Source organism: Clupea harengus, chromosome 21 (genome assembly GCF_900700415.2).
Source record: "Clupea harengus chromosome 21, Ch_v2.0.2, whole genome shotgun sequence".
Classification (NCBI taxonomy): Eukaryota; Metazoa; Chordata; class Actinopteri; order Clupeiformes; family Clupeidae; genus Clupea; species Clupea harengus.
Window position 1 is genome coordinate 6,026,932 of NC_045172.1, and position 25,277 is coordinate 6,052,208.

Here is a 25,277-nt window from a genome sequence, read left to right on the forward strand (position 1 = left end):
TATATGGACCACGTTATCAGAAATTACATATTATAACTCAGGAGTAGTGAATCATATGAGATTTTCTTTTTCTAATTTGACTCTCATTTGTGAACTGAACTGAAACGTATAACCGTTTTCAGAGTTGAGGTTGTTTTTTCATGTTTCAAATGCACAGTCTCCACGATCAATAAGTTATGTTATAGGCTCCACATTGCCAAGATCATACTGTGTGTAAACTGAAAGGTTGCAGTAAATTAATAATGCGTTTGCTGGGCTGTATTAGATAATTTCTGAGTATTTTCGTGAAATTCACTTCAGTCCATCGGATGTGACGAATCCTGGTTTCCTGTTTGCATTTTGTCTCGCTCAGTCGGAGGAGGCTGAGTGGAAAATGGCCGACGGTGTGGATCACATCGATATTTACGCGGATGTAGAAGAGGACTTTAATCAGGTATGCCGAATCTTCCATAATTTGCCAGCATGAATATTAAGAGTATGCATTACTAAAGAATTGCACAGAATATATGACTTGCAAACACTTTTGTTGTCCACCATCTGTGAATTGCCTCTTCAACCGCTGCAGTTGGTCCATGTCTAGCTTTAAGGCTAGCTTAAGTAGCTAATTTAGTGTTGCACTTGTCACATGAATGAATAATTATCTGCAGGGGTCATTTTTATTTTTATAATTTAAAATATTTTAATCATGAGTGAATGTGTTTTAAAGTGTGCGTTTTCTTTTGATAAAGTGCACGTTTGTGGTCATACTCTAACGTGCGTGATCCATTGTTTGATAGTGGCGAGTAGGAACACCAGTTAGCTTTGAAGTGGCGGGGAAAGGCCTCGATCACTGAAATTGTGCGTGGCCTGCGCACTTCACATGGCTAGCATGGGGCGTTACGATGTTGTGCGAGAATATAGTAACGATTTATTGTGTCGTTGCTGTGGATGTAGCACCGTTCGTTGTGGTTTAGATCGACAGAGCTGTTGCATTCAAACTTTACCGTTAAGGTGCTGTCCAGCTAACCAATCCAACTGCAGTCAACTTTAATACGCTAACGTTAGCCGTGTAGCTACATATTTCAAATGCTTTGTTGGTTCGAATCATGGCCATAAGCTGTTATATTGGGAGTGAATGTGACGACCTAAAGCTGTCAACATAATTATCAATGCGTGAAACGTAGTTTGTTTGCTAACTATTTAACGTCACACTGGCTTTGCTTTAAGAAAATGCTAGTTATCCAGCTAGCGATAGGACTTGGCATGGTTCTTTAACTATGGCGCTCAGTCAGCAGTGCACATGTAAAAGCGAGATAATGATATCTGGCGAAATTTGCAAATGTGTTTTTTTACATAATGGGTGTGTCCATTTTTTTTTGCCATTTACAGCTGGAAAATGATGGGCATTTGGCATGCTTTTAATACTTCTTAATTGCTTTTTATTGTTAGTCAGTGGCCTCCCCCATGTACGTATGTGAGCACTAAGCACGTATCGATGGTAACTGTCCAGTAGTTTGACAGGCTTCATGTAGTCGCCCAATAAGTGCACTGACGGCCGAACTTTTTCCCGATGTGAATGAATACATATGGAGAGAGATTAATTACAAGTCTTCGTTGGTCGGTTGCCCAGAGGCGTAATTGGCATGAGGGTTTGCAAAGTTAGTTTGAGATAAGCCACAGGATTATCAGTGTACTCTGGGTCGTCCCTGACCTTACCTAGTGAGAAGATCTAAAGGGAATCATTAAACACACGAGCATGTACTTCGACACAAACATGCATCACAGAGGGAAATGCCTTGGGTATAAAGGCGACCCCAATGGGGGTCATTAGTAGACAGAATTAGAATCAATGGATTTACATGGAAACTATGAGTAGTACCTTCCGACTGTCAAAGAAATTAGTTAACTGTTTGGTGTCTCCATGTCAATATGATTATGCAAGTATGTACTATAACTATATACTCAGGTGCCAGAACAATGAAATTATGCTAAATATAATCAGAATAAATTCAGCAATTTCAAGAAAGGGTGTGATTTTGTGGGGTATGAAATGACTGATTTATTGATTATTGTCTTTGGAATCAGGGCGACGATTACCCAGTACACGACCAGATAGACCTATATGATGACGTAATCTCTCCATCTGCCAACAATGGGGATGCCCCAGAGGACCGGGACTACCTGGACAACCTTCCCCAGCCTGCGGGCTCTGAGGATCGCAAGGGCCCCTCATCCAACGTGGTCTACACGTACACGGGCAAGAGGATTGCACTGTACATTGGCAACCTCACATGGGTTAGTCACTGTTGTTGCTATTGTAAAGAATATCTGTAGACTTTGTAGAAAGAAGGGAGTGTTTCATATATTCACCAGCATGTGTCCACTGAAAAATGTTTCCTCTAATGTGGGTACTATTTGGTCACCAAGGGTCTGTAATGTACATATGGTGGTTGGCTTTATTTGAGAAATCTAATCATGTGCTCAGGCTTGTAGTATATGGTTGATTTCCTGATCTTTACAAACTTCACTTAAGGACTAACTTTGTTCCTAAATAAAAAGTATTGTATAACATATAAGTTACTTTATTTAATGCTTCTTTCCATAGTGGACGACCGATGAGGATTTGACAGATGCCATTCGCTCAGTAGGTATTAATGACGTGCTGGAGATCAAATTCTTTGAGAACCGTGCCAATGGCCAGTCAAAAGGGTGAGCAACACAAGTCCTTTTGTTGGTTGTTGTGTACTACTAGGGATCAATAATAATTTGCACTTTTGACCTCTCTCTCTTAATATCAATATTTGAGACTCCGTAACGTCAGTTTTGTATAATATGGTGTGTGTGTGTGTGTGTGATTTGGTGCAGGTTTGCGCTGGTGTGTGTTGGCTCTGACGCCTCTTCCAGAAAGCTGATGGACCTGCTTTCCAAGCGGGAGCTTCATGGGCAGAACCCCATCGTCACACCATGTAACAAACAGTCCCTCAGCCAGTTTGAGATGCAGTCCAGGAAAAGTATGGGCACATGGCTTCTCAAAGCCAGCTTATGTCAAACCTGTGTTGCCATAGTCTGTCTGGCCTTTTTAAGGACCTTGTTGGTTTAATTTTATCAGATACTTTTACACTGGCTAGCAAGGGAGGTATACATTTAATTAGTTGAATTGTTTACTCTCCATATTAATACATGCTCGTCTCGTTCAGATGTCTAACTTCATCTTCCACTTGTGCTTCTCTTGGTTCGTCAGGCACACAGACGGGCCAGATGTCCGGAGAGGGGAAGGCCGGGCCCCCCGGTATCGGCCCCCGCGGCTTCCCCATGGGACGAGGTCGAGGACGCTTCCCTGGCCCCCCGGGACCAGGGGGAGACCGTTTCCCCGGCCCAGTTGGACCCGGAGGTCCTCCACCCTTCCCAGGTGAGTCCCACTCCTGCCCCCGATGACAACCCACCCCCCCTCATCTCCCTCCAAACTCATCCTTGCCCCATCTGCTGCTGGTGAACACTTCTCCCCTAAACCTGGCACGGCAGGCATGGCTCTGGGTAAACGCCGTCGCCCTCAGGTCCCCGGCTGGAGGCAGTAGTGCCGTCGTTGCAGGCTGACCACCTCGCTATGCCCCCCCCCCCCCCCCCCCCCTCCTGCAAACGCTTTAGCAGCTTCCTCCAGTCTTGGCCCTCCCCCATGTGAAGGATTCTGTGATCTTTCACTTCTAGCCCAGCTCTCACTCCTGTGGTGGTTTGTTCAGGACAGCTCAGACAGCCTGCACTCCTCTTCTTTCTTTTTTTGACTTCCTGTTTTTCCTTGCCCCCTCGTTTTGTTTTTTGGGGGTGTGTTGTTCCCCTTTTCTTTTCATTTGTTTTTCTCTTTTTTTTCTTCTTTGGCGCCTCTTGCTGTTCTTCTGCCTCGCCGCGTCAGGTGCCAGTTGTGATTTTGGTTTCTCTCCCATCAGGGCCCGGGATGAGGCCACCAGATCACATTACCCATAGGCACCCCAACAGCCAGCTGATGGATATGAATTTCAATTGCTTCCAGCCGGGGCGCGATGGGAGCTGGCGACCCAGAGGTGAAAGGCCTCGTCTCCTATTGACAGAGCTTAAGCAAACAAACAAACACGTGTTTTAGAAACTCACCTCCCTCCTTCCTTCTCCCTTCCCTCTTTGTTACTGTTGTCATGATCGTATTTTGCCACTGTTTGTCTTATGCCAAGGCGACTTTTTGTGTAGTACTCTATAGTGAACTGTGCTGCCTGCTTACCTGGGCCAAGCCCAAGGTAACTGCTGGAGAGAGCAGTCCTTTAGTCAGGGTATTTGTTAGTGAGGCGGGGGGGTAGATTTAGGCGCGCACAGTGCCTCTGTGCGGGCCTGTTTGAGATAAACAGGCTTACTATGTGTCTATAGGGATGCCCTTGAATTTAAACTTGAGAAAAGAAGCCTGTGAAACCACATTGACCACATCAGTAGCAACAAATTATACAAAGGACTGTTTGTTCAAATCTAAACTAGAAATACCCTACAGACATACAGGAATATACTACAGGGGGTGGTTGGGGGTCGCGCACAGAATTAAATTATTCATGTAGTGCTGGCTTTTGAAATTAGGGGGGAAAAGTACTGGAAAAGCCTATTTCCTCTAGAAAAAAACAGCTCCTCAACATATCCTCAAACGCAGATTTTTGTTACCTGGGTTTATTTTTCAGGACCTTTCGAACGAAAGACACAGTTGTCTTGTCAGGCACACCAGTGTGCAGTTTGTAAGAAGCCTGCTTCAGATGTATATCAAATAAATACCCAGCTTTCAATTTAAAACGTATCCCATACCAGTAATATTTCTGAGTGAAAATCTTGTAAGACACTGGATCTCTGAAGTACAGACATTTTAGAAGCAAATATGGTCAGCCGGTTATCTTCAAAGTGTGAAAATTCACAATGAAATCCACCTCGCCTCATGAATCACTAATTTCTACTAGCAAGAAGGGTCCGTTCTTTAGTATTAAAAAAAATAAGTATGATAAGCAGTATGATTTTTTTTGAATTGGGTGTAAATGAGACTGTGGGAACTCTTCAGAGAGGTGCTGTCACATTTCCCTTTGCTTTTAGAGAAACAGGGTAGGGTATTCTGGGTACTAAACTCCAACTCACCTGTCTGCTTTTTCTTGCTCCTTCTCTCCCTTGCTTGCCTGGTTTGTTGTTGGCTGGCGTTTTCTATTTCTTTGAATTGAATTAGATTTTTTTTTGTCCTCCATGTATGCAACCCAATAGAGTATAATTCATCAAGATTTTTTGTACATGGATCAAATCATATGGCCTTGCTTCAAGTGTTGATGCCACATTGCGTAGTGAACCCAGGTGTTAAGCATGTGTGTGTGTGTATAAGACTGTATCGTAAAGCATGTCTTTCTGAACTAAGACCTTGCTAACACTCCTTTGCACCTTTATCTCCGACATGGATTCACTAATAAATCTCAGAAGCTTCTTCCTTCTGCTTCACTTTACATAGTGCCTATATTAAAACCTTCATCAGAACTGATGATCACCCTCTGTACCAGTTGGCAGTTGAGGTTTCTTCAACCCAGGGGAGTGTCTCAGTAAGACGGAGAATAACCCAAACAGTGGTCTAGTCAAAGGGTTGCCCCCCTCTTCACCTATCTAGACCCAGGCAGCCTTTTTTTCTATGTGTCTGTTTCTCGGCATGTTTGCTGATCATGTCTGACTTTCTGAAAAGACTGAAGGTGGGTCAGGCAATCTGACGGAATACAAAGAATGGATTTATGTGTTGGATTAATAATTGCAACTAGTTAGCCGCTAAAGAGTGATGTTAGCATAAATGCTAGCACTGTCCAAGTAAAAAAAGAACAGAGAAGTTCAATGGAACCAGCCAATGCTTTTCTAAAAATTAGATTGCCTGTGTCTGTTACTTGCAAAACTAAAGTAATCCTCCTTTTAAGCAAGGTTGCCTCGAGTGAACTACAATACGTTTAAAGCCTCTTGTCACTGGTGACTGTTAACTCATGTTGCACTCTTTTTCTGTGTCTCTTCTCCTCTCTTCTCTACAGGAGGCATGCAGGGACCCCCTCGTCCCCCACCTGGCCCACCTGGACCCCCTGGCCCCCCGGGTCCCCCTCCTCCGGGACAAGGGTTGCCCCCACCCCTCTCCGGCCCCCCCAACCGAGGCGATCGCCCCCCTCCCCCAGTCATGTTCCCAGGCCAGTTTGGCCAGCCCCACATGGGACCCCTCCCTCCCGGTCCACCCCCACCAGGCTACGGCCCCCCTCCCGGTCCCCCTCCACCCCAACAAGGCCCACCTCCCCCAGGTCCCTTCCCACCCCGCCCTCCAGGTCCGATAGGCCCACCCATGGCCCTGGCACCTCCTCCACACATGCAGGGTCCACCCCCAGGGGGGCCTCCCCCTGCCCCTCACGTCAACCCTGCCTTCTTCCCCCCACCTGGGAACAACAATATGCCATCGTCAGACAGAGGAGGCCCCCCTCCAAACGACCCGTACGGCAGGCCGCCTCCTTATGACAGAGGAGACTATGGTCCAGGTGGAAGGTAATTTCCTCATCCCAAACATCTCTCTGTCAACACTATCTAGACAGACCAGTGAATGCCGTTAGTTCTCAGTGGTATTTGAATGTTACTTTCTCTACGGCCACTTTTCCCATTTCCTTCAAAATTGTGTCGTTCTAGTTTGTGTTTGTGGTTGTAATTGATGTACCTGAAGGGGAGGCCCTGTTCTTTCTCTGCCTTACATACGTGTATTTGTTTTTATAACCTTGTGAGGACATTGATATTGAGGGACACTCCTTGGGAGGGATCTGATGCCCCTAGTGGCCATAGAACAGAACTTTTGTCAGTCCAGCGTAGTGATCGCCCTAGTGATCAGTTGCGAGTCGCTCTTCCCTGTGACCCTGAATGTCCCTCCCTCTGGCTGCTTCCAGCAACCCGAGACCCCCGCTAATCCCAGACTTTGGGCTCAGACCCCTGAGAGAGCCCTGGATTAACGAGGGTTTGGCCGATCTGAAACAGGGAGGCAGGCATTTGCCCAGTGCCAGTGACGCAGGGTCAGTAAAGCTCCAAATATCTGGCAGCCCCCGAACAGGAACCTCAGACTCCTTGCCTGGCTTTGTTTGTTTTTGTTTATTATTATTTTTATTTATTTGATTTGATTTTTTTGAGTGGATGCATCCCGTTTGGGCTATGTGCATTTTACTGATTAATTTGCTACATACATCTAGCTTGGCTTGGGAGAGTGGGTTGATTTGCATACATCGCATTTTGAGTGTGTGAACTGTAACCCCACCTGAGTGATTTTACTTTTGCAGTTTTACTTTTTGATTAACTTAGTGTGTGTGTGTGTGTGTGTGTGTGTGTGTGTGTGTGTGTTTGTGTTTGTGTGTGTGTGCGCCTCTTAACCCTTTACATCAGGGTAGCTCAATCCCACTCCTGGATATGCCCTTTGTCTTCATGAGAGCACGGGCCTTAATGCAAGATGAATAGGTTCATCTTCTCAATTGATTTGGCTCCTGGCCGTCAACCCTTTTTAGCCCATTAATGTTCAACTGAGGCTTGGATGCTATGAAGAGTACATATCCAGGAAGAGGATTAGCCACTCTGTGTGTGTGTGAGAGTTTTTGATATTTCCTTTGTGTTAGTTTGGTACCAGATAATGTTTATCTTTCTGACCCCTGCGTGTGTATGTGTGTGTGTTTTTGTAGGGAGATGGATTCGGCGCGGACCCCTCTGAGCGAAGCGGAGTTTGAGGAGATCATGAACCGTAACAGGGCCATATCCAGCAGTGCTATCTCACGAGCAGTCTCTGACGCAAGTGCAGGTGAGAACGGTGTCATTCAGTGGTGTGTATCACACAGGCTGGAGCCTTCAGCCAGTTTGCCAGTCAATTCACACTTTGTTGGTTTCTATCTGGGGCCTTTTTTTCAAGGAAATTGGGATTCGTTTGTAGTGAGTTATAGAGACCTTTCAGTTTTGGTCCTTACATCGCAGAATTTCGTCACCAACAACCTCTTGCTGAAAAAAATCTTGATATGTTTTCCTTCGGTATGACTGTTTGCTGACTACTGTCGTGTCCTTTTGTTAAATCCTGCAGCTGACTATGGCAGTGCGATAGAGACACTAGTGACGGCCATCTCTTTGATAAAGCAGTCTAAAGTGTCTGCGGACGACCGCTGCAAAGTCCTCATCAGCTCTCTGCAGGACTGCCTGCACGGCATCGAGTCAAAGTCATACGGCTCCGCCTCCAGGTACGCCTCAGACAATCAAATTACAGCTCACACAATGGGGTAGGTTCATGTCGGTTAATGTAATTCATCAAAAATTTTCAAACGATATAGCAGCTAGTGAGTCGTGTGCTTCAGAGTATCTCTAATCGGATTTGTCGTTCTTTGAAGAAGAGAGCGCTCACGTGAACGTGACCACAGCCGCTCGCGAGAGAAGAGTCGCCGGCACAAGTCGCGCAGCCGCGACCGCCACGAGGACTACTACCGGGAACGCAGCCGCGAGCGCGACCGCCACAGAGAGAGGGACCGCGACCGCGAGAGGGACCGCGAGCGTGAGAGGGAGTACCGTCACCGCTAGAGCCCTGGTAAAGGTGTGTATGCTGTGATCCCCCTGTTTACCCCTTCCCTATGCACTCGGCCCCCGTTCTCCTCCAGATAATGGAAGTTTCCACCGAGGGCTCCTGTTTTGGCTCCTTCAACTTCAGGTAAGGGGGAGGATCTGATACGGTAAGAGGATTTGATGGGAATTACAGGTACTACAGGTAACTGTTGTCTTGGTGAGATTTACCGTTGTCTTTTTCCCTGTCGCGGGGGGTGGTAGGGAAGGGCACACTCAACTACTAAAACCTCCTGAGGTTTACTTAAAACTTATCATTTTTTTTATCAACTACTTTGTTTTTCCTGAAAGGAGATGTCCGTTGTAAAACTAAACGGGGACACTGTTTTGTGTAGGATATGGTAGCATCTTTTGAGCCACATTGTAGCTTTTTTCTGCATTGTGAATGTGGACTCATGCATTTATTGAGTGTTGGAGAACAGTAAAATCATTGTGAGAAATTTTGTTAGAATCCTCTGCCTCTCACATCACCCTAATCCCAGTTGGCATAAATGTCAGTTACTCATATGACCATGTATGTGCAAAAAAACAAACTAAAAAAAAAAAGAACAGAATCAGAGGTGCCTTAAAGCCAACCTCATATTCAGTACCAAACACGTCCTAACATTTCCAGTCTGTGTACACATACGTTCTGTTTGTATTTAATTCGTTTTCTGGTAAACCCACCACTGTGATTTGCCCTAGCCATATTTAACCTCATAGTTTTCATGTTGAATGGTGGTAGTCCTGGGGTATGTGTAATTCTGGCCATGTCATGTAGTCTGTTTTGTGCTGTTCATGTTATCTTTGTCACAAATATCAGACAGATTTGTAATAATCCTGACTTCTGATGGCATCATGCTACTTTTAAAACTGTCTGGGATGTGTAGGGAATGATTGTTTTGGCATTGGACTTGGTTGAATTTGGATGCAAATTACTTCTTTTGACATGACTCCCCTTTGGATAATTGACTGTGAAGCCTGCTATTAAACCTAAGTATAGTTTAATTGTAGTTTATTTTTTCTGTAATGTATTAATGTAAGTTGTTCAGCCATTGGATAATGCATTGATTGTTGCCAGATAATCATTTTGAAAGTGGTCGTCTTGATCACCAATGGGTTTGGTCAGATTTGGAGCCCTGTTTGTAAATTAGGAAGATTGTTTTCAATGACTTCTTTACAATGCATCATTGACCTCTCTCTCAAACTGTGGTGGAAATATTCACAATTAGTTGTTGTCTTACTCAGATGTAGCCTAATTGGTCATGTTGGCTCGACAATTAAACAGTGTCTGGTTTTGAGAGATCTGAAAAGGTAAACTTTCTGGGAAATTGACTACAGGTCTGCTGACTGTTATTGTGAATGAATATCAGAATGCACTGAATCAAGAAACCTCTCAGCTACAGCCCCTATGACCAAAGCCCCTTCCTTGGCCTTCCAGTTATAATACTGTTACAACGGTTTATGTCAACTAGCTATTGTGTATAATATTTGGTCAATTCTGTCATTAAAACTGTCCATGTTTTTGTATGTCAGGTTTCTGATCCGAATGTTTACTAAAACATTAGAATAAACAAAACAGTGCAAAATGTATTTTAAATGCCTTTTTGATGGGGCCTAAATGAATGAATCTTGAACCCATAAAATGTCTGCTTTACGGTAGTAAAATGTAATGCGTCCTTTATTAACCATGATTCCTCTGGCAATTATGTCTCCATTTTAGTGGCCTAATGGATGCAACGGTCTTCTTTATAAATGTTACCCTGATTCTAAGAATCACTGTAATACAGTTGCCCATATTTTATTGCTGTTGCCACCAGATATAACTGGCTTCCTGGAATGAAAGGCTTTGGTCATCTGACTTAAATGCTCTTACTGGCCTCCTACTGGCTAGATTAGGAAGTGTAGTCACAAACACCCCCAGTGTAACAAACCACCCCAACCTGCTTACAAATATGTAGAATTCCTTTGACACCTTTTGTATGCAAATCTGTTATCTTAGACTATTAGTCTGGCACAGAAAGAAAACTGTTGGCAGAAAAAGTAGGCCTATGCACGCTGAACTGAGAGGTTTCTTTGGCACTCTGTATTCTGACATCTCTGCATCACCTGTGTCTCCTGATGTGCCTTTACCTGTTGACCTCTGTGGCGAGTGGTCCTCAGATCTTAACATGTTCTGTTTGCTCACCTAGCCTCTGGAGCGAGATCACTGTTGTAGGAGGAAATGACTAGCATGTTTTTGTTTCCAAGTTTGTCCGATGTAGGTCATTGATCCTTGTGTTTGCAGGCTGGGAGAAAGCAGATATCCTGACTGTGTACAACTTTTGCCTTTTAGTGTCTTTTGTTTTGTTTGTTTAAGTTTTTGTGAAACAAATTCACACCTTCATTCTCTCTTTCTCTTTTTGTCAGTATCTGTTTGTCATGAATGCATTTATGGGAATGTTCCCACTCTTACCATTGGGGTCACTGCATTTCAGTCAGACTTACATGATCCTTATGATCCAATATCCATATGATAAATTACGTCAAGTAATTAAGTAATACTGAATTCAAATGAGCATTTGAAGCTACTACGTAATCATAAATGTCACGGTAATGATGGTAGTGGGGAAAAAATGCAAAAGTAAGGCAATTAAGATATATTCGAATTGCAACAGCAATATGATCTCAACTAAAATCTCCACAAACCCATTAACAGAATTAAGGGGTCTGGATGGTTGCCCTCATGGAAATAGTTGTTAATTTGAAATTGAATGGATTAGAAAAAAGACAACATTGCAGCAGGTTAATGTTGCCAAGAGCAGCTTAAGCCATTTGTTTTACTGTGAAACGGCATACCAATTAAGTTGGCCACTTCGGAAACAGGACTTTAGCCTCATGAGATTTTGGATTTGAGCTTTGTTCTAGCCTACCTGGCACAATAGATAAATAATTATAACATAAAAGTTTCAATAAAAAGCCTGGGGTTGTCAACTATCCTAAATCAGAAGCCTGCACAACCAGTAGAGCGTAAGGTAGGGATCTGGCTCGCTAGTGTGTCTGATCTGCTTAATATGGCAATTATCTCATAATTAAAACATTTGAGACTCCCTATGGTAATATGTAGTGTCTATTTTAACATCTTTTTTTTATTTTTCTGAAAATGGACTTATTGTATTGATGAAACATGCTCACTGAGTTGCATGCTAGTCTCTCCATCCCCTTTCCAACTGTGTCTGAAGAGCATTGAATCATTCTCTCTCCCCTCCCCTTCTGTAAAGCTGGGCATATCTATCCTCTGCTCTATCCAACAGCGATTGTGTTAGATCTAGTCACGTAGAACCCTCTGTAGTCTTTTCAAATGTCTCTAAGCTCTTGTGTGTCGTAAATGTGTAAAAGTGTCATGATGTTGACTGAATTCTTTGTGTCCGGAGATGAATTTAAATAATTATTCTAAGAGTGGGATGTGGGATATTGCCCTAATGCATTTGAGTTGGCAATGAATAGATCTAAAGATACCGTTGAGTAATGTGGACGGAAACGGTCTACCAGTTTGGCAAACTTGGCCAGTTAAAAAAAAACACTAAACATAACAAGACATAATCGGATCTGAAATTGTTGGTCAAAGGGTATTTGAGCCCAAGAAAGTCTAAATTGAAAATCTAAATCCAAACCTGCCACTCTAGTCATCTCCACAAGAGGAAAAAAAATGTGCTCCTTAGCCAATGTGCTTGCATGGGTATTGTTTTGTATGCTTGTTTGTGTGGATGATGGGTCTAGTTAGACAAATTAGGAGTTTAAAAAAAAAGGGGGAAATCTGTGCATGACTGGGTTGCCCAAAAAACCAAACACCACCCTCCGTTTGACACCTTTCAGCTGTCGGACAAGGAGGAGCCACACTTGGACAAGCACCCTACCCCCCGCCGCATCCCTTCAGGACCTCTCTACTTCCCAGCGACCCTCACCAACCCCCTCGTCCCCTCTCTTCTACGAACTTCATATCAGAGGACGGGACTGATATTGTGTAAGGCTATACTAGACCCTCTGTACAGGAAAAAACCCTTCATCCTATACTCCTGGTTTAAAAAGAGAAAACTCATGGCTCTTTTTTTTATTTTTGTGTTTTATTTGAAAGACATACAAAGACATACCTGACATACCCGTGTAATTAAAAGAGAACTCTGCTTTGCAACGTAAAAGCCACTAAGGAAAAAAAACATTTACTTGCGTTACGTGAAACGAAAAAAAACCCAACTCTTTTTGACTGCTATAATGTATAAATGGTCTGTTTAGGGATATTGTTTTTATAGGGACTACTTCTGGTAAGCGTCTTTATTTTTTTTTTCTCTTTATGACTTCTCCCCCACCCTCCCCAATTTAAAAACCTTCCTTCTCTGTCTGTTTCTCTTCGTTCGGATAATGTTTGTAAATGTCTATGCTTTGATTCATTATTAAATAGATTCTGTGTTGTAATAAACTGTTTGCTGGGGTTGCCAATTGTTTATACTCTGAATTCCTTAAGCTGACGTCTCACACTTGGTTTATATGAAATGTGTACCCTATTAGATCAGTTTCATATTGAACTTTTAAATCAGAAAGGTCACTGAACTGCCCTTTGTCTTGTTTTTATACAGAAGTAAGCTTTAAAAATATATACATATATATATACAAAAAAAAAAAAAAACACTGATCAGATGTTTTATTTTCATGTGACAACAGTGTGATTTGACTGACACTATTTTTTTTTTATTTTTTACAAAAAAGAAAGGTGTATTAACACTGAATTGGGCAAACCATGCTTCTGATGTTTTACATTTTTACTGCTGGTTGGTAAGGGACTTGGTCCTGCTGCCAGATATTTAATCAGAGGGATCAGGCTTGTGTTCCAGCAATGCTAGCGCTGTCACTCCACGGAGTATAACTTTGCCACGGAAAGATGTGTACATTGAATTGATATTACTTCCATTAAGATATGTGGACTTCTTGTACTCCTTGTAGACTGACAATGTAACATTGCTTGGCAAAATTTACAGTAATTGATTGTGCCTTGAAGAACATTAACATTTAATTGTCCTATTGTGAACTACATTACTGGTGACTTAAGTCATGTAGATGTATATAGTGAATTTAGTGTAGCCAGTCGGGTTTTGATTAAGTAGAAACAATGTTTAAACGCTCAGTGCTTAAGTAGCTGCTCCCATTCCATAACTGTTTCATTGTTTTTATTTCTTTTTGGTTTTCTTTTCTTTCCAAAGATCAAATTAAATGTAGAACACATGGTACAGTCAAGTTAAAATAAGTGCTTACTCATGTCCATGCTACATCACGGTTCTGTAGTGAAATTGTTGTTGACCAGGGAAATTACCGTATCATTGGCTTTTTACCCCAAGAAAAAGTAATATGGCATATTTGTTCAGTTTTTGCAAATGTGCTGTAATTGTAATTTCATAGGTGTTAGAATCAAATGAATGGTTATGGTGTTTGTGATTTTGCTCTGCCAAATGACCGTAGGAATATTTTGAAAGATTACATGTGCAGGGTTTCCTTATATTAGAAAAAGAACCACTGTGACCTGAAATATACTTTGCACTTAATACAATTTATGCAGTGTAGTTTTACATTTGCTTCTGAAGCAGGGATGGTAATGGTATTAATTGGCTTGATTTAAAACTGTTGTTGATCACAATCTTAATGACTAGCTCCTTTCACTGAGATGTATTGACTAAAACAAAGTGTAATTGCACTGGTATTTTTTTTCTTTTTCTTTTTTGAAAACATTTTTCACCACTGTAGTCCTATTATATAATACATCTCTCATGAAATGTGATGCATTTAAAAAAAAAAAAAAAAAAAACATTTTAATGAGAAGTGTTGAAAATGTTAATATTTATATTTCCATCATGAGGCTCACAACTAGGGCAAAAAATACATGCTTCTGGTATTGATGTGTGCAGGCTCTGTTGTACAGCAATATACATCTGGGCAAAGGAGTGGCCACCTTTCTTCTCCTTATATGTGGTCAGACCAACAAGTAATCTCAACCTCTGTCATCACTTCTTAATTCATTAAGAAATGATGACTGAATGTTGGCGACAAGGTAACTTCCACAAAAAGTTGGAACAATACATAATAACAGGCAGTCACTGTAGGTTTTGGCAAGCTTTACTTTGGCTCGCATTTTGTGTCACAAAATGAGGGTTTTTTCAAAATATTACACCTTTCTAATTCTAGGAAATGCAGTCAGTTAACATGCATTTTATTCACACGTACAAGAACCGACATACCCCCATTATCAGGGATTATATGAAGTCCGAATTAAGTTTCATATATGCATTTGAATGTGGCTGTTTTATACTGTTTTTGCATACATTTTTTCCAAATCTGTACAGAATTGAAAGAATAGATATTTTTCGTACGACGTCATGTTTTGGGTGTTCTTAATAAAGTAGTTTGCCACAGTGTTTCGCTTGCAGTGTAGCTTGGTGTTAGCATTGCAGTGATTTGTAATGAAGCACTCAAGGCTCAGAGCTAAAGCCCTGTGTGATGATGGCTTACTCCAGAAGGCTGGTACTCTGGTGCCAATCTATCCTAGCTGAGTTAGCTGGTGTCTGGGAGGTAGTTATATGTACTGTATTGTGTTAGTTTATCAACAGCTGGTCTGGATTTACTAGTATGAATGCTAGCATGTTTTTCTTATGGTCAACAGTGTTGCCTATGATTTATAGATGAATACTTTATTTATCCAGAGGGAAATTTAGAAAATTTATATTTTCACTGCGGTGCTGGTAAGTATTTTTGCTGTATAGATTTTTATAGTTTTAATCTATGTATTATGTATATAGTTGTGTATTTACTATATAAATATTTAAATTACTATCATTAGACATGTTAACTAGCCTTGCAGGTACAACACAGCAGTCTTAAATGTAAGTTATGCCAGAGATATTTTTAGAGATGTGTCTTTTATACCCTTGACTTTGCCTTCTCAGCTTTTGAGAAGTCCTTTCAGGTAAGTAGCCATGTGGATCACACCAGGCTGAGGGAGACCCAGGATGTTGGTGGGTATAGCCTTATTAAGTATTAAATCTCAACAACACATAGAACTGTATGCTTCTCGGTGTTTGGTCTCATCAGCTTGGTAAATGCAAGCAGATGTCGATAGAGGAAAACCGAAACCTATTCTTTTATTGATTAAAGATGTTTTTTTCCTATCCAATTTTGTAGGGCCCTTTAGGGGCTAAACTGACAGAAATGTGATCAGATTGGATATTGCCTTGTTGAGACTAACAATTTTGGCACGTAATAAGCAGGATTTATAAGAAGTAATGATTAGATTTAAAAATAAAAAAAATGATTAGATTATCTGTAGACATGAACATTCTACAAAACATTTTTTAAATATATATTTTTAAAAGATGGTTAAATCGAATGTCAGAATATATTTTGCTCCAGAGTATCCTTGTCCAGATATTTTCAGTTGCAAAATAAAAACCTTTTGATAAACTCATTTTTGTGTTGATTTTCTTTTTTCTTTTGTCCGCATGGTAAGCGTTCACAGCCATTAAAATGATAATAACAAATGCAGTAAATTCTGTCACTTCATCAATCAATTTTGTGTTCAGGGAGAGAGGGGGAGTCGGTGGTGATCCATAAATACCGTGCTGCCCTCATTAAATTATTAAAAAATATGATGGGGTAATGTGGGTAATACATCTATATTCTTAGACGTTGTACCAACTAGCAATGCTTCATGGTGGAGTAATGCGAATTATTGCTTTCGTTAGTTAAAATTAATATTTTGCTTTCGCACCATTTCACCTTTGCAAAAGTGAAAACCATGATTCCGGCCTTCATGCCATGTCAATGTGGATAACAATGCCTAAGGAAAATGATATAATAACGGATAACACAAAACGTATTTGTGAGGTCTGGTAGCCCACTACATCCCCTGTAATGTACCTCACCCGACCAACATGAGATTAAGTAACAGTGACGTGAGCTGTCAAATTTTGCCATATGATGTACTAAAATGGGCATATTATGTTTGTAAAGTTGGCCAAAGTAACAATGTGTAAAAGCCTAAAAGGGTTCCAAAATCAAATTAAATATGTTGTATGTAGGCTCTGCATAGAAGCATAAATCGCGCTTAAGATGTTTACTTATCGCGAGACCTGATGCGTCTTCAAATAGTCATGCGTGGACGTGAACAGTCACACGTGTTATTCTAGCCTTCTGCGTTGCGAAGATGGCGGATGGTGAGTTAACTTTGTGCTTTTACATCATAAGTACAATTTTGTAAGATGCATACACACATTTGGAAAGATACATAATATGGCACTGTATAGAAGAGCATCCCAGTATGCACACATGTATAACTTGAGTTTGGCTGTCTTGTGGTAACCTAACGTGAACGTGTCCTGCAGCCGCATGGTCGCTTCTTGTGTGGGTGATCAGAGAAACTGAGTTAGCTGCAGCCCAGAAACATAATTTGACTTCTATCGGTTTTCTCAGACGTGTTCTTAGACGTTGTAATTACTTGATCCTTAACTAGAAAGCAGTTCACTATGTTTTTTTTTTATTTGGTGTTGTAAGGTGAAAGTAGTTAAGTCATGAGTTCACGTTGGAGCTCGCTTGCTAGATAGTTGCTAGCGGCCAATAAAAGTAGCTAGTTGGTCGCAAAGCTTCACTGATTTCTTGCCAATTCGGTTATTACAGATATTCGACGTTGGGGTTATTGTAGGATCCGTAGGTGACTACATTGGTGTAATGTTGCACGTAATTTACCCTGCCAGAGTTTCCATTCAAATTGGCTAACATGCTAACTTAACGTTATAGCAGAAGACTCACCAGCTTTATTAGTATATCGAAATTTTTGAATATAGCTCAACTTCAAATATATATATATATATATTTGTTAAGTAACTTGACCTTTGTAATCTACTGACGTATTAGAGTTAATATGCTCATTTTGATGGCTTCAGAAATCCCCACGTGGTAACGTTAGCTAGAATTTGCCACGTGCTGACGACCCACCGGTATTTGCCATGTTAGGTTGGTGGCTTTGCAAGTCAGTTTGTGCTACTACATGTACATATTTTTTGCATGATATGTTTCCAATATTTTGGCAACTGACAGTTGTAATTGGCCACATCCACCACGTATTGAAGTGTTGTTTATTTGTATGACTTGCATGAATCGAGCTCAATTCATGGTGAGTAAAATGATCAAAAACAATAAAACTGTCTTGTTTATTCCAGTTGAAATCAAAAAAGAGAGGAAAAAGAAGCACAAGATTGCAGACAATGAAGTCGGGGTGAGTGAAGTGCACTTCAGCAATGATTATATTGTGTAGTGTTTCAGTGCTAAGAAAATTTTCAAATGGTCCCAATCTCCCCCACAGGACATCCAAGAGGCTGGCGATTTCCTGATTAAGCCAGAATCTAAGGTGGCCAGTCTGGACACGTCCCAATGGCCCCTGTTATTGAAAGTAAGTGAATATAATGTAATTGCCCAAGGTTTACAATTTGTCCTGCATGGTATTGGGGGGGGGAGGGGGTGGTGTGTGAAGTGATGAGAAAGTTTATCCATTCGCTGAGTTCTGCTGGTGCTCTCTCTTTGCGGCCCTCTTGTCCGTTCTGGACTTGAGGGTTATGGGCCGCTTGCGCCGCTGCCGCAGGTCCAGTGTTCTACTGGCCCTGTGACCAGAGGTCGTAGGTGTGCCTGCAGGGGGAGTAGCCTGGCCCTCACAAAGACGATTGTAAGCAGCTGATTACACACCTGATCCCTCACCCTACACATCCTATAGGGGTGGGGCTCAGTAGTGCTACTGTGTGTTTTGTATGCACTTGTGTACATTAACAGTATTCGTTTGAATCTCCTTGCAGAATTTTGACAAGCTCAACATCAGGACGGCTCATTACACTCCCATTCCAAATGGATGCAACCCACTGAAAAGAAACATAATTGATTATGTCAGGTAAATGATCTTTTGCATTATTGTGTTGGCATAGAACAGCCACATGATGTCACCTAGATTGCACTAGCACTATGTGCAAAGATGACTTTTTATCTATCACCCAATGACTGATGGCTAACATAAAATGCTATGCCTTGCTTTCTTGAGTTTTAAAGTGTATTTTTTTATATATATATATATCACACACTCGTCAAATGTATTGTGATTTTGTTCCTCTACTCCAGGTCAGGCTTCATTAACCTTGATAAACCAGCCAACCCGTCCTCTCACGAAGTGGTGGCGTGGATCAAGCGCATCCTGCGAGTTGACAAAACAGGACACAGTGGCACGCTCGACCCCAAAGTCACAGGCTGTTTGATCGTCTGTGTGGACCGTGCTACCAGACTGGTGAAATCCCAACAGAGTGCTGGTGAGTTCCTCAGGCTGGCTTGAGCCTTTCCCCCCCACAACAATGGGTCTTTGAAAATCTGTTATTTACAGTAACATGACAGTAAAACAAGTGGCCTCTCCTTACTACTCTTTTGCCGTTTATACAGGCAAAGAGTATGTGGGTATAGTACGGCTGCACAATGCCCTTGAGAGTGAGCACCAGCTTACACGGGTAAGTCCAACTTGTATGTGTTAATAACATTGTCATAAGTCTGTGATTGCTATTTTCATAGTGGTGGACCATGTTGTTTTTCATTAGAGTAGTCCATTGCAAAGTGTTAAAGGTCCTATATGCTGGATCTGAGTTATTGGATGCACCATTATGCCTGAGGCACTCTTGCTTTGCCTTGCTGTTTTTGCCACAATGACTCAGTAGTGCCTCTTGAGGTACAAAGTGGTATTAGAGGAAGTACTGGGGTTAGCTGGTTAGCATGTTAACTTGAGTGGATATCTGGGCAACATTGAACATGGGTGTTAATGACATTATGTTGAAATGTTTTAAAACATTCAAGAGGTTTGCTAGAAATAACAATGTCAGTAACCAAGATCCTTACATATACTACCTTAAATAAGACCTGTGAAGGATGTTTCCAGTAAAGTCTCCACTTTGTATTCCTTCAGGCAATGGAGTGCTTGACTGGGGCACTGTTCCAGCGACCGCCCCTCATTGCTGCAGTCAAGCGGCAGCTGCGTGTGCGCACAATCTACGAGAGCAAGCTTATCGAGTACGACCCTGAGAGGAGACTAGGTGAGCACTGGTCTAACTTGGATCTGGAATAGTATCTTAAAGATGGTTCCATGCTTATTCTTAGTACTGTTTCTATAAAATGCATTTTATTGCTTATTGGGATCTAGTATTTTGTATTGCCCCCTTTAAAACACTACAGTTTGAACATTTGTAGATTTTTCCGGGGGGGGGGGGGGGATACGGTGTGTGAAGTGATGAGAAAGTTTATCCATTCGCTGAGTTCTGCTGGTGCTCTCTCTTTGCGGCCCTTTTGTCCGTTCTGGACTTGAGGGTTATGGGCCGCTTGCGCCGCTGCCACAGGTCCAGTGTTCTACTGGCCCTGTGACCAGAGGTCGTAGGTGTGCCTGCAGGGGGAGTAGCCTGGCCCTCACAAAGACGATTGTAAGCAGCTGATTACACACCTGATCCCTCACCCTACACATCCTATAGGGGTGGGGCTCAGTAGTGCTACTGTGTTTTGAATGAACTTGTGTACATACACAGTGTTCGTTCGAATCTGGAGAATTGACAAGCTCCACATCAGGACGGCTCATTACAAATGTTCAAACAGTAAAGCGTAGAGTTTTCCAGGCACATAATATGAGAACTTGGCTGATTCAAACACTTATTGTTCCCTTCGTACCATCCTGTAGGCATTTTCTGGGTGAGTTGCGAGGCTGGGACCTACATCCGGACCCTGTGTGTGCACCTGGGCCTGTTGCTGGGTGTTGGAGGCCAGATGCAGGAGCTGAGGAGGGTGCGCTCTGGCGTAATGGGAGAAAAGGTCAGTAATGCAGACCAGTGTGACATAAGCATAAGGGCTGAACTTGAAAAATATGGCAATACAGCATTGTTGGCTGAAGGTTATTGCCCCATCCTGTGGAATGGCACAAAATGCCTTTCCTTTGTCATGTTTTGAATTAAGCTGTATTGGTTATGTGTAAAGAAATGACAACATTAGCATTATTTAATTCATTGCGCATGATTCCAAGTTCCAAAGTGTTGAGTTCAGTTCCGGGCATCCTCCCCAGTACTGGTAATTATTCTTTGGAACAGTATCTGGCTGTGGGTCATTGGTTTGGGTTGGTCCCTTCATGACCAGCTCACTGAACCCATAGCTAATACATTGCATGTACAGCTAGGGGACACTACACTAGCGACATCATTTTTGGCTAAATATTGACTTCTCATTGCCTCTCCTCTCAGGATAACCTGGTGACCATGCACGACGTGATGGATGCCCAGTGGCAGTATGACCACAACAAGGACGAGACCTACCTCAGGCGTGTCATCTATCCTCTGGAGAAGCTACTCATCTCTCACAAGAGGATAGTCATGAAGGACAGTGCTGTAAGTAACTTATCTGTACCCAGCATCCCCTCTAAGTTTAAGACGTTGGATTTTGTGGTGTCAATGGACATTATTGATTCTTAAAGTTGATCTTTGAAGATCTATGCCGTATATACACAATGGTAGTTGCTTTGCATTGGCAGTTACTCTGATGTTAACCCTGCTTTCTCTTTAATGTTCCAGGTTAATGCCATCTGTTATGGCGCCAAGATCATGCTCCCGGGTGTCCTCCGATACGAAGATGGCATCGAGCTCAACCAAGATATCGTAGTAATTACTACCAAGGGCGAGGCCATTTGTACAGGTTAGTTGAAACCTTTGCTCTTTATTTGTGTATATATATCACACACTGTAGAGCCACATGATGATCCTTTAGAATACAATAGCACTCTGTGCAAAGATGACCAACTATCTATCACCCTTGACTGATGGCATTAGAATGAGGTTGCATATAGTACAGTTTTAGAGTAAAGCCTTTCTTTAAAAAAGATTTCCTCTTCTCTGTAACCAGGGGTTGCACTTATGACCACGGCGGTTATATCTACCTGTGACCACGGCATTGTCGCGAAGATCAAGCGAGTCATCATGGAAAGAGACACGTATCCTCGGAAGTGGGGCCTGGGCCCAAAGGTAACCTAACCCGTGTGAAGCCTGTGTCTCCGTGCTCTCACCATTAAAGTGGTTGGGTGAAGGCTACGGTCCCAGTATGCTAATGATATTCTCTGCCACAGGCGAGCCAGAAGAAAATGATGATCCAGAAGGGTCTCTTGGACAAACATGGGAAGCCCAACGGCGATACCCCTGCAGAGTGGACAGAAGGCTATGTGGACTACAGGTGATTATTGGAGCCCCCTTGGGCTGATTGTGTCTACTGCAGCCTTGGAGCAGGGACATTGAGTACATGTTGCATCATGTTACACACTGTAGAGCCACATGATGATCCTTTAGAATACAATAGCACTCTGTGCAAAGATGACCAACTATCTATCACCCTTGACTGATGGCATTAGAATGAGGTTGCATATAGTACAGGTATATAGTTTAAAGTTCTAGTTTCTCAGAACTCCACGCCCACACCTGATTTCTTTACCTGTTTGGATTTCAGTAAGAACAAGAAGAAGGCTCCTGTGGAGAAAAGTGTGGAGCCAGCCACACCTGCTAAGGTATGTGTGTGTCAGTTATAAAATGGCCCCCTTTACTGGAAGATAAGCTCATGTTTACAGGAGCGTTATAGATGGGGTTTCTTATTGCTTGCTTTTCCTGCCTGCAGAGAAAAAGGGAGGAGAGTGGAAGCGATGGCGAGGGTGACACGACGGCAGCTTCAGTGCCTGCGACGCCCAAATCTGAGGACGAACTGAAGAAGGAAAAGAAGAAAAAGAAAAAGGAGAAGAAACAGAAACTGGCTGAAGAGGCGGCAGCTGCACCTGAGGAGCCTGCAGCAGAGGAGACCCCTGAGGTGCGTTCAGAATTAGGAGTCTTGCCATGGAAACATGAGTTCTAAAGAGACTTAATAGGGTGCAGAATAACCTCTGCATATGTGCGGTTCAGGGCCATTAGCCCTTTCAGAAATTATAATATCATTGATACTGAAATGACCGTCATAAATAAGAATGGAGCGATTTTAAGAGCGTTTATGATTGTAGCATATCCAAGACCTCAGAGAATCACCTAGTGACCAAAACGCAGAAAGTTATCCCTCTTTGGCCTGCCTGGGTGGCCCTTGAGGGAGTCATTCTGCAACATTATGAGGGGTGGGGGGGGTCTTAACTGGCACGTGCTCCCATCACTGCTGGTGACCTGAGACCTCCCCATCCCGACATCTTATGAAAAGAACAAGCCACTTCACCTAGAGAAGGCCAGATATTGATGCCTTTTTATTCAAAACCAATGTATCAGATGTGGGTAGTAATGACATTGTTGGGTGTCGGTAATGGTGGGTGTGGGTGGTGTAAGGGGCCCCACTTTCTTCCAAGTTTCTTAATGAGTCATTTGTCTATTTTTCCAGGCTGGTGAAAGTGCAAAGAAGAAAAAGAAGAAGAAGAAACAGAAAGAGGAGGAGCAAGCGTCTGAGTAAAAACCTAGGAAAGAACTGTTCAAAACAAACTCTTAATGAAACTGTAATGGTGAAGACCCTGCTGGAAGAGGGATGAGTGCCTGGAGAAGTTGAATGAATTACGGACCTGTGTGCTGTTGTTGGATGAGGGTTCTAACTGCCCTGACTTGGTTGCCTGTCAACCATTTTGGATTCCATTGTTTAGTAACTTTGTGGATAATGGTGGGCACTAAAGGGGGTGTTAATGGCTGTTTACTATGTTTGAGATTCTTCCCCGGATTTTGTATTATACATATTGTGATTTGTTTTCTTCCCCCTCCCGTTAACCAGCCGAATGTGGTAACTTTTTTTTTTTTTTTTAACTTGTAAATAGAAAAATCAAGTATATGAATTGCTTTTGATTTAATGAAGTTTTTTTCTACAAAAATGAATGGTGTCATTTCCATCTTATTGCTTTGTTCTGTTTCTGTCGGATAGTCAAGTCCCTCTTTGGGAATGTTGCGAGTTAAGCTGAACTTGGCAAAACCTGTTAATCAGACTGTTTTTCATTAGTCAGGTAGAGTGTAACAGTAAAAATTGTTACAGAAAAATGCATTTATTAAAATGCAGATATGGTCCTGCCATGGCTTCAGGCTCCTGAAATATATATATATATGAGATTTGGTAACATATACCTGTGAACTGCTACCTGGACAGGTTGGTAAAAAGTAGATCTTAAGATTGGAATTGATTGGATCTACTGATGTCAATGCCTTCAATCAGCATCAAGATGCTTTCTTGAATAGCAGTCTAATTTGTGTGCATGTAGGCATATGTTTTAATCATTCTTGCCGCATGCCATGAATTTTCGCATATCCAACTACGCTTGAGTAACTGAAGCCTTTGCATTATAGTGACTGTTTTAAAACCACTAACTACTGCCAATCTCTGCCTTGATTGTACAGAAAGGCTCAACGATTTGGACAGTGTTCATCCAATCGACATTAAAGTCAAGTGGATGTAGAGAACTAGCGCAATGCACAAAAGATATTTATACCATTAACAATAATTTGAAATAGGAACAAGAGGTGTGGACCTTGCTTCAGAATAGGCTGTGACCAGTAGAATTAGTCATACTATACTCTTGACACTACATGCAAACCAATGGGGAGGGGTGAAAGATGGGCTTTCATAGGCAGTATGGACATTTACATGGATATTCCTGGAACTAAGCTGTTGGCGAGTTGTCTTGGGGACCTGTTTAAACATGTGACCCTGTGAATCTGCCTCTAGAGGAAGCATTTGCCTCACTAAATGGTGAATAGTTATTTCTGTTGGTATTTGGTTATTGATGATTGAGGGAAGGGTAACAGTGTCTAACATTAGGTGCCCCCCATCCTTGATGGTTGTTTTTTCCTAATTTCCCTCATATTTTACAGTGTAATCCAGGCATCATTGTGAGTGTAATTGGTGCAGGTTTGTGGAGCATGATCCCTTACAATATATTTGCCTCCAGCGCATACCCAGTTATTTTTGAGGGAAGACTGACCTTGAATCCGGTGAGGCCATCCGTTGACGACTACATGGCATAATGAATTTGTTTTAAAACGTGTTTTGAGGGTTATTGGGGCAAACAAAATATCTAATTTCACATATTCATTGTAGGCCTACACATGTTCATGGTTTCACACATAAAGCAACCTACTGACGCGCAAGAACAATGCGTTAGAAACGAATACAAGACTTATTCACTCTTCTGAAACGTTTTGGTGACAGATCAGTTGTCCTTCAGCACCCTCCAGCGTAGAGGGTAGGTAGTAGCCTACAGTAACTCGTCGGTCAAGAAGTCAGAACCCTCTTTCGTTGTTCTGTAAATAAAATGAGCGACGGCGCGCTGCGCGTTCTAGTGACAGTGTTCGCCATTTTGAATCGAAAATATGACCGATTTTTTTCCCTGCCTGGCATGTGTAAGGCTGACTGAGACAAGCGTTTGAGATCAGTATTTATTGTATTATACACATAACCAGTAGAAGTTAGGTTAAGTAAATAGTGATTGTATGTCGGATTCAGCAGAAAGATAGATGGCCTTACTCCTTCAGAGGAAGTAGCGTTAAACTATTGGCTGTATTTATCACAGTGATACATTGCTAGCTGGCTAGTTAGCTTGACAAGCAAAACAAATCACAGTTCCTTCGCTGACAAGC

At 42.1% G+C, this 25,277-nt stretch overlaps 3 protein-coding genes and 6 non-coding genes across 17 annotated transcripts in view; all 9 read left to right on the forward strand.

Moving 5' to 3' along the window:
• The first annotated feature begins 165 nt into the window (after nt 1–165).
• cpsf6 (cleavage and polyadenylation specific factor 6) lies at nt 166–15,020 on the forward strand. Of its 9 annotated transcripts, none has more exons than XM_031559129.2 (12): nt 168–433; nt 2,065–2,274; nt 2,585–2,688; nt 2,845–2,990; nt 3,212–3,388; nt 3,921–4,034; nt 6,024–6,519; nt 6,909–7,031; nt 7,686–7,801; nt 8,075–8,267; nt 8,376–8,575; nt 12,436–15,020. In XM_031559129.2, exons 1-11 carry the CDS (start codon nt 374–376, stop codon nt 8,560–8,562), a joined length of 1,926 nt encoding a protein of 641 aa, XP_031414989.1. In that variant the 5' UTR covers nt 168–373; the 3' UTR covers nt 8,563–8,575; nt 12,436–15,020. The 9 variants fall into 9 exon arrangements, with proteins under 9 accessions (XP_031414995.1, XP_031414989.1, XP_031414993.1 ...); XM_031559133.2 differs by having other exon boundaries at nt 169–433; nt 8,075–8,228; XM_031559130.2 differs by having other exon boundaries at nt 170–433; nt 8,379–8,575.
• Nucleotides 15,021–16,745: 1,725 nt separating this feature from the next.
• dkc1 (dyskeratosis congenita 1, dyskerin) lies at nt 16,746–23,525 on the forward strand. The gene is made up of 15 exons (XM_012818806.3): nt 16,746–16,814; nt 17,817–17,872; nt 17,960–18,046; nt 18,444–18,535; nt 18,760–18,944; nt 19,072–19,136; nt 19,586–19,712; nt 20,345–20,475; nt 20,898–21,041; nt 21,225–21,345; nt 21,553–21,671; nt 21,773–21,876; nt 22,147–22,204; nt 22,312–22,497; nt 23,047–23,525. Exons 1-15 carry the CDS (start codon nt 16,805–16,807, stop codon nt 23,113–23,115), a joined length of 1,554 nt encoding a protein of 517 aa, XP_012674260.1. The 5' UTR covers nt 16,746–16,804; the 3' UTR covers nt 23,116–23,525.
• On the forward strand, nt 18,122–18,334 carry LOC116218284. Its single transcript, XR_004162788.1, has one exon. It is a non-coding gene; the product is annotated as a small nucleolar RNA SNORD17 (small nucleolar RNA).
• On the forward strand, nt 18,574–18,651 carry LOC116218278. The gene has a single exon (XR_004162782.1). It is a non-coding gene; the product is annotated as a small nucleolar RNA SNORD83 (small nucleolar RNA).
• LOC116218285 lies at nt 19,899–20,111 on the forward strand. The gene has a single exon (XR_004162789.1). It is a non-coding gene; the product is annotated as a small nucleolar RNA SNORD17 (small nucleolar RNA).
• Nucleotides 20,684–20,818, forward strand: LOC116218282. The gene has a single exon (XR_004162786.1). It is a non-coding gene; the product is annotated as a small nucleolar RNA SNORA36 family (small nucleolar RNA).
• LOC116218276 lies at nt 21,398–21,475 on the forward strand. The gene has a single exon (XR_004162780.1). It is a non-coding gene; the product is annotated as a small nucleolar RNA SNORD83 (small nucleolar RNA).
• On the forward strand, nt 21,970–22,047 carry LOC116218277. Its single transcript, XR_004162781.1, has one exon. It is a non-coding gene; the product is annotated as a small nucleolar RNA SNORD83 (small nucleolar RNA).
• Nucleotides 23,526–24,958: 1,433 nt separating the features above from the next.
• Nucleotides 24,959–25,277, forward strand: part of LOC105892571 (serine/threonine-protein phosphatase 6 regulatory subunit 2) — a gene marked incomplete at its 3' end in the record, with an annotated part of 18,312 nt that continues 17,993 nt past the window's right edge. The window contains 1 exon segment of the mRNA XM_031559170.2: nt 24,959–25,277. This exon segment is cut by the window's right edge and continues 23 nt beyond it.